At 44.0% G+C, this 8,589-nt stretch overlaps 1 protein-coding gene across 5 annotated transcripts; it reads left to right on the top strand.

The window, feature by feature from the left end:
• The first annotated feature begins 1,922 nt into the window (after positions 1–1,922).
• LOC109200357 (uncharacterized) lies at positions 1,923–7,265 on the top strand. 5 transcript variants are annotated; one of them, XM_019355901.2, is made up of 4 exons: positions 1,923–4,240; positions 4,977–5,134; positions 5,567–5,615; positions 6,520–7,265. In XM_019355901.2, the coding sequence occupies exon 1, from the start codon at positions 1,961–1,963 to the stop codon at positions 2,864–2,866; it is 906 nt and encodes a 301-aa protein (XP_019211446.1). In that variant the 5' UTR covers positions 1,923–1,960; the 3' UTR covers positions 2,867–4,240; positions 4,977–5,134; positions 5,567–5,615; positions 6,520–7,265. The 5 variants fall into 5 exon arrangements, with proteins under 5 accessions (XP_019211446.1, XP_019211450.1, XP_019211444.1 ...); XM_019355905.2 differs by lacking the exon at positions 5,567–5,615 and having other exon boundaries at positions 1,923–3,348; positions 3,847–4,240; positions 6,517–7,265; XM_019355899.2 differs by lacking the exon at positions 5,567–5,615 and having other exon boundaries at positions 6,517–7,265.
• The last annotated feature ends 1,324 nt before the right edge of the window (positions 7,266–8,589 follow it).

The raw sequence follows: 8,589 nt of genomic DNA on the forward strand, positions 1-8,589 counted from the left end.
AATGCCTGCTGACAGTCCTGGGTCCAGATGAAGTCACGGTCCTTCTGCAGCAGGCGGAAGAGTGGTGCAGCTATAGAGGAAAAGCCCTTCACAAACCTCCTGTAATAAGACGCCAGTCCTAGGAAGCTTTTGAGCTGTTTCTGGTCCGCTGGTGTGGGCCACTCAGTAATGGTGTGAATTTTCTCCTCCAAAGTGCCGATGCCCTCCTGACCCAGCTTGTGGCCCAGAAACTCCACCTCCCTCCTCATGAAGTGGCACTTGTCGGGGTGCAGCTTCAGGCCTGCAGCTGCCACCCTCCCCAACACTTGTCTCAGGGCATCCAGGGCAGCATCAAAGGAGCTCCCGTGTGCTAGAAGGTCATCCAGGTAGACCAGACACCGTTGGCGTGGGACACCAGCCAGCACACTGTCCATCAGCCTCTCAAAGGTAGCAGGAGCGTTACAAAGACCAAAGCTCAGGACCCTGAACTGCCATAGTCCCCTGTTGGTGCAGAAGGCTGTCTTCGGTCTGGACTCAGGGGACAGTGGCACCTGCCAGTAGCCACTCCGCAGGTCAAGGGTGGAGAACCAGGAGGATCCGGCTACTAAATCGAGAGACTCGTCAATCCTGGGAAGGCGGTAAGAGTCCTTTTTTGTCACTTTGTTGAGTGGTCTGTAGTCCACACAGAAACGCATCCTTGGGCTATTTTTCTTAGGCACCATCACCACAGCGGAGGCCCACGGGCTATCAGATGGCTCTATGATGCCCGCCTTCATCATCTCGCACAGCTCTCTGTCAGCAGCCTCCTGATGAGCCAGGGGCAGGCGGCGGGGGCGCACTTTAATAGGCTGGGCATCCCCGGTCTCAATGACGTGCTCTACCAAGTGTGTCAAGCCAACATCACTTTCCTTCAGGGCAAAAATGTCACTGAACTCTCTTAGTACCTGCCATAGACTCTCTTGCTGCTGTGGAGTCAGCCCCTCACAGTTCTTGGACCAGATGCTCCTCACTGCTGAGAGCCTCTCCTCCTCCCCCACTTGCTGTTCTGCTGGCGGGTCCGCGGGGGTCTCCGAGGTGGAGGTGGATGCTGCGGCAGATGCTGGGCAGACCGGGGGAGGAATAAGCTGCACCTTCTTCCCATCAGGGAGTATGAGGAAGCCTTTGCCCAAGTCCAGTACACCACCAATGGCTCGCAAAAAATCCAGCCCAAGGATGCAGGCGTCCTGCACGTCAGCCACCCAGGCAGCATAAGGCACACCGAGGTCCCCCACCTTAAACTGGAACACTCCCCTCCCTCTAATTGGGGCCAGATCCCCGGTCACAGTGTTAAGTCGCACATTAGTCGGTTGCACAGCAGCTCCGGTTGGGACGACATCGGGTCGGACCAGCGTTGCATTGGACCCCGTGTCCAGAAGGGCCGTACAGGAAACCCCCGCAATCATCACTGGAACATGGCAAAAGTCGCCAACCTGGGTCCAGCCCACAGCGATGACCGCACTGGGTGGAAATGGCGGTGGTGTGGGGATGTCGTTCTCCCTGGCCCGTGTACTCCCACCTACACGGGCCCGTGGGCGTTTCCCTGAACCATTGCAAGCTTGGGGCACTGCCTGATGAGGTGTCCGACTTGTCCACATCCCCAGCAGCTCTGTGGTCGGCGGCGTGGGCCAGCCCGAGGGGAAGGCGACTGCAGAGAAGCCATCTGAACCAAACTGCACGGGCCCGCCGGCATCTCCATCTGCTCCGCAGGTGCTGACATAGCCCTCACCACATGTGTGTCATCAGCGCCCCCAGAGGATCCTGCAAGCATCTCCCTCTCCAACGCTAGCTCCAGGGCCACACTGAGCGTGGCTGGTCGAGCAAGCTGAGTTTGCATACGGAGCTCTTTAGGGCTCAGGGCCTGCAGGAACTGGTCCCGAGCTAACTCCGCCTGCACTGATGGTGGCATGCTGTCATACGCCCTCCGGCAAAGACACTCGACTTCATGGGCCAAAATGCGAAGGGGCTCTCCTGGCAATCTGCGTCTGTTGTGGAACTCCGACCTCAGCAGCACCGGTTGGTTATACTGCCCGAAACGTCTCTGAAGTGCCCCAACCAGAGCATTATAATCCCCCTTTGCTCCTCGGTCAGCAGCAGCAGGCATGCAGCTGCATCCTCACACAGGCACAAAGCCAATTGGAGAGCTTTATGTTCCTCAGACCAGCCAGCTGCAACAGCTAACAGCTCAAACTGTGCAATAAACACTTCCCATGGCGTCTTGCCGCCGAACTTAGGCGTTTTTATGTTCGCGGCAGCTTGCTGGGCGCCGCCATGTTTGTTTACATCACGTGACGGCGCGCCAAGCGAGGTCGACTCCCCCCCACCGGAATCGCGGCCACGGTGCGAAAATGTCCCGAGCCTAGTCAAACCTGGAGAAAATCCAGCCTCAGCAGACAGCCGCAGCGCCGTTTCCCTCACTCTATGGGCAGGCGAGCGCGGACGAACCTCCCTCTCCTCTGTCTCCCTCTTAATCTTGTCCGGCAACATCCTCCGGTCTCGTGACGGTCACCGTCGCCAGCAACAGGTTGTCGGGCGTTTCAGGCGGACGTTCTTCACTTCTGACACCAGTGTAACGTTCTCAAGAACCAGACGTTTGGGTCTCAGTTTGTCCGTTTATTCGGTGACAGGCGAACAGGCCGTTAACTCCGGGGAGAGTGCTCTCATACAACCCCTCACTTCAGCCCCGCACAGTCACACACAACCACAACAACACAGGACCGCCCTCCCCTTCCTGCACACATTAACACCCTTTTTCCTGCAGCACAACCAAACATGTATCTTAAAGAAACAACAGCGTGCAGAGATAAACAACCTGACTATAACACAACATTTATCCATCGTTACAATATAGTTTCCATTTATTTAACCCCCAAAAATTATATTTACAAAAGTAATAAATGTTGAGCTCATAAAAGAGGTCAAAGAAACAAAACTGAACTCAGGCAAAGACTGCAAACTTAACAAACCAAATGACTGCCCAAACAAACATAATTGACCTAACATGAAATAACATACAAGGGTATATATAATGGCTGATCAGACCATTGTGACACATGAGGGGTAACAAACAAACACAATCATAAATCACAAAACAATGCAGTACAATCTAGTTTGTTAATAAACTAAACACCAAAGAGGAAAATCAAAAACCCCATTAAACCCTAAACTCAAATATTTAATTAAATACAAATACTTTGTTTTTAAAGTAAAGAAAACACATATTCTCCCCTTTAGCAGGAAGTGGTGGTGTGGTCCAATTAGCCCTCTTTGTATTTAATGGTTTCAAACCCTGGCTACCAGCTTTTCTCCAGCAACTCCCAGGGATGATGGCAGGTAAGAAATAAAAAGACAAAGGTTAGTCAAAAATCAAAGTAATGAAGTGGTATGAATACATAAGTAAACTAAATGTGCGCGCTTACAAATAGAACAAATGTATCCAAACCAATCAATAAAGTTATTGGAAACTAAAGTGTGTTACTATGTTCAAATGAAAAAATGAAGAGTTACTGACTTTAAAGTGTGGCCACGGGTTTGGCCATCACAACTGCCAGACTCTGTAATACTGTAAATGATCAGTGACTCAGGTTAACACTAAACTTTAAACGGTCCCTCTGTGTCTCTGTGTGTGCTGAACATTTAGGATTGAGTCAGGCTGCATTGACTGTGGGACTTTTCTGTGTTAAAAGCAGGTTGAAGACGGCTCAGAAACATTTGAAGATTAAAATTTACATTTATTTATTAATTAATTAATTTATGGCTGCTGGTGGTTTGTAAAGCTTCTACTCAGCTGTATTTTTGTTACTAATTTATGTTTGTTGTTGTTTAACACAGATTTCAGAAGAGCGAAGATGAGCACTGTTGCTTCATCCTTAATAGTTTAACTGGATTGGAAATCAAAAAAATCCTGATTCTTCATCCACAGAAGTTTCATTTGTCAGTGTCGGACTGCTGAGTCACCTGAAGAACTCATTTCATTCTCCACGATGTTGATTTACAGAAATGTTTCACAGGAACTGATTCCTCCCAAAGATTGAACTAGTGTGTTTCCATAGATTATCTCTGTATGAATGTACTTCATAAATGAAGGCAAGTGTTTGTCCTTTTAGTTCCTCAGGTACAGTACGTGATATTCAGGGCAGGCGGTCAACACTGGGGGAAGACAAGAAGCAGACGTACTTCCCAGAGGGAGCTGCAGTGAGGACACAGCCTGTCACTGAGGTCAGAGGTCAGAATCTGAAACAGCTCAGGTTTATATTCTAGGGGTTATAAAAAAAAATCGAAATGTATTTATAAAGAAACCTTTAAATAATAGTCATAATTATGATTATTATTAGAAATATCAAACATTTAAGTGGATTTTCTGTTACACGTATTGTCTTAGCCCTGCGATAACTGGCAGCTTGTCTTTGTCCTGTATCAGCTGGGATAGGCTTCATCCTCCCACAACCCTGAATTGGGTACATGAATTGTATTGAATTGTATCCCAATTATGTAATCTGATCATTTACAAACTCAAGGTATCTAATCAAAATGTAAGTAATAATGATAAAAATGGGAAAGCAGAAATAAGTGTGACATGAATGTAAATGTGTGAGCTGACATAGAGGACAGCCACATGTAGTCTGAAAAACCTTTGTTGTCAAATTTGCAGGTCTATCAGCACGAGACATTCTTACATAGAAGAGTCTGTTAAAGTCTCTAACTCAGTCAAGCATTATTGGTCCCGTCTGTTTGGATAAATATAGTAAACTGATGTATGTCCATTTATTGACACATTTTCTTAAGTGCTTATCCAGGATCACAGTGGAGCTGCAGCTGGATATGTTCAGTAAAGAAACCTTACAAAAGTTAACAATAAACCTGCATCCCTGTATGTTGTTGTCCACAGGATGAGAAAATCAAACTGGAAGACTGTGGAACATGTTAATAAATGTTTGTGTTTATCCCTGTGTCTTTCACAGGAGGCGCTGGAAGGTTTCCCTAATAGTTCCTGGTGAATCAAAGCAGAACCATAAAGGTTGCTGGACTGCATGATGGCCTTACCCCTGAGCAGTCATCCTGTTAAAGGAGGAACCAGTTAGAAGCTGTTTTCAAAGTAGCTGAGCAGATTTCATCTCAAGTGAGCAATTAACTGTTTCTTCATTTGTTCTGCCACTTAAAGAGCTTTTAAGGACGTCTTTTGAGTGTCCAGTTGAATTAATTCTACTGGCTCTCATGGTCATTTGTGATTATGGACATATTTTTCATGTACATCAACCATTTAGTAAATTCTATCTATTTAGTAATATCTGTCAGCTATAAAATATAATATAAATATAAAAATATCTTAATATCTCCTGCCCGTTATATTTTAATGATGTAAGACCAGACGTCTGTTATCGTGTTACATAAGCGTTCCTCACATGTCAATGAGATGCTGTACAGTACAATCTTAGTGACACAGCAGAGGGATAACGACGGCTATTCAACATCATTGCACGACACATTCGAGCTGCATGATGCAGACAAAGTGACTAAATCATCTTTTTGTGGTTTATTGTCTTCAAACCAGCAGACAAAGAAGATGTTTGGAGAAGAACTTCAGGCTGTGGACTGACAAGGTATTTTTTTCTTGTTATCAAAAGACATTTGGAGTGACGGCTTCTACAACTGTGCTGATGTGAAGCTTACTGCCTAAGAAGTCACAGTGTTGATATTCAGCACAAAGAGAAAATCTCACTTGTTTGAATTTATTTACAAACATCATAGTTTTATAAATTCTGACTGTAAACAGCTTTTACAGCTTTGATATTGTTTGACACTCGATATCAGGTATTTTTTATATTGATACACTGACCAGTGTCACTTTAACTGTAACACCTTCATTATTTAGATCCAACATTTCTAAGAGAAATAACTGAATGTAAAAAATGGCAGCCCTCAGGCCAGGTTTAATTGATAGAGATTATGAAATTTATGTATCCCGGATCATTGTTATTCATCTAGTCCTGGCAGACTCACCCCTTCCTCCCAAGATAACTGCAACCCAAAAGAAGTAGTGGGGGTATTTACACACTCACAACCAGTGTGGGGTAGAAAGAGCCACCAAAAACCTGTCAGCCTGCACAGCTACAGATGTGCTAAAAGCTATAAGACTTGGAAGCTCTGCTTATGGAGAAACTTTCTAAGCCTAACAGGGGACAGGTACTCCTGCCCAAATAACATGATATAACCCCACATACAGCCCAGCCATAAAGTGAACCAAGTCATTTAGTTAAAGACAGTATGGGACCAAATGCATCTATCCAGCCTGCGCCAACCTGGCATTTCTTCCTCCTGAATTAAATGAATGAATGGATGAAATTCAAATGACTATAAACCTAAAGCCACTAGTTCCCACACTGGAGTTCCTTGACACTGTGTTAACTGTACTGTAACAGGCTAAGCTACCTGAGAGACTGCACTGAACGATTGTTTCTATCTTAATAGTTTCAGCTCATATGTTCTGCTTTTTCCTTTCAGTAGATCAAAGCAGCTCGTGCTCTGTCTGCTTCCATTTTGATGGCAAGAAGAAGAAGACGACTTCAGCGAAGTGGCGTTCATGGTCTCAGTGGACAGTCATGGTCACACACTGCATGTGGTTTTAAAAGCAACATGTCTGTTCACCACAACAATTGAGATGTGTAATATTAGTGCAGCTACAGTTTGTTCTTGAACATCAGTTCTGTTTTCTACTTTGACCACTTAGACCAAAAAAAGTGTTGTTTTCAGATTCTTTCTTATAAATCTGTAAAGCACCTGCTCATTTTTTATTACAATTAGTTTCACATAAATGTTAGTGTTTCCTTTATGGTCTTTTAATGCTTACACTACACTGTACACGTCTACATTAGAGACATTTCTGTTACCTATTTATGAGACTGGGCTGCTTGACTACAATTTGGAAATGGATGCAAAATCACACGGATCGTTCTATTGTTTGTTTTTTAATATGATTCAATTCAATTCAATGAAACTTTATTTATCCTGAAGGTTGACCCCAAGGAAAATTCGGGCTAAGGCCAACACAGGACGTGTCTGACTAAGCAAAGATGAATCTGATCCCATTTCTACCTGTCTCTACTGTTTCAACTGTAACTGTCAGGATATATATTTATTCCAGCTCTCATAGGGCAAAGGAATGACTCAGACTTGTCAAATGTTCTTTGACTTGATACACAATTTGAAGTTCACAGTTTTCTTACAAATAAAACTATAATGACAAACATGAACAGCTGTGCTTATTTCTGAGACATGATTTTTTTTTTTAATGTGTTCATATTTAGACAGTGTGCATCTGTATGCTGAAACTGTAATGGTGAACCTGAGGTGATGGTCAACAGAAGGCAAATATATATAAATATAAAACAATATTGAAGTAATGTCTTTACCCTGTGCAGCGTGTGGACGCTGTAGTAAACGTGCACCGCTAGCTCACGTGACTGACTGTCTCCATGGTTACATCGTATAGTATTAGCTATGCAAACAGCTTCCAAAGATACCGCCATAGCAGGGGCGATTCTAGGATCAGAGCTTTGGGGGTGCTGAGCACCCAGAGAGCTGCCCATGCAGGCAAGGTAAACTTTACTCGTCACGATGAGACTTCTTCCCCGTCTCTGTCAGTCCCTGCATCTTTAAATATCTCCCGTTGTCCCGAGTTCCCTCTGACTGTCTCTTTGGTGCATTTAAACCCCTGTTCCTCCCTGTCCTCATCGTCTGTTGTCTTCATCTCCATTATCAGTCATCATAATTTTACCCTCTCTGTGCAAGTCTGCAAATTTCTTTATTAAGTCATAAGATTCTTAAATTCATCAAGTCTTTCTGTGCCTGGGTCCTCGTGACAAAACATGACATCACTGTTTTGTACATTTTAACACAATTTAATCCCCACATTTGTGAAAGAAAAGCAAAACACTTTTTTGAAAAGTCTGTAACAAAACCAGCAAATCTGATAAAGGTTATTTAAATGCTGCTAAAGAAGAATGGATTGGAATTTTTTAAAAAAAATACATATCCTAACCTTAATTACTGCGGGAGAATAATGAATGATGCTCATAGTCAGTAAAAAGTAAACTGAGTGCATTTTTTGGACAGAGATTCACTTTTAAAGTGTATGTATAATACAATACAGATACATAAAAAATACACTCCAAAAATAGAAGAGTCCTTGAACTGTACAAAATATTATTAAAAAATTAAAAAAAATGAGACACCTTGGCCTATGGTACAATGTATACAATGTATGAAAAGATCTTTACTGCAGATACTACTGTGGCTCTGCAGATTTTTTCTTTTCTTTTCTCCTATGTCACCTCACCTTGAGGTTGGTAAATCTGTCTATCACAATTTCATGGTCAAGTCTCTCAAGCACCTCTTTCTCAGCTGACATCACAGCCAGGTGCTGGAGTCTGCTTTGACCCATGGTCCTTCTCAGCCAGGTATGGAGCTGACTCAAGACACTAAAAGACGTTTCACAGCTACAGCTTCTAACTGGGTTTGTTAGGGCAACCTGAATAACAGTTTTCAGTGTGGGGAAGATCTGATTATCCAGAAGAT

This window comes from Oreochromis niloticus, unplaced genomic scaffold, assembly GCF_001858045.2.
Source record: "Oreochromis niloticus isolate F11D_XX unplaced genomic scaffold, O_niloticus_UMD_NMBU tig00006735_pilon, whole genome shotgun sequence".
Classification (NCBI taxonomy): domain Eukaryota; kingdom Metazoa; phylum Chordata; class Actinopteri; order Cichliformes; family Cichlidae; genus Oreochromis; species Oreochromis niloticus.

What these genes read in the sequence shown, in the direction of transcription:
- LOC109200357 (XM_019355901.2), top strand. Translation starts at nt 1,961, where the DNA reads ATGGGCCAAAATGCGAAGGGGCTCTCCTGGCAATCTGCGTCTGTTGTG.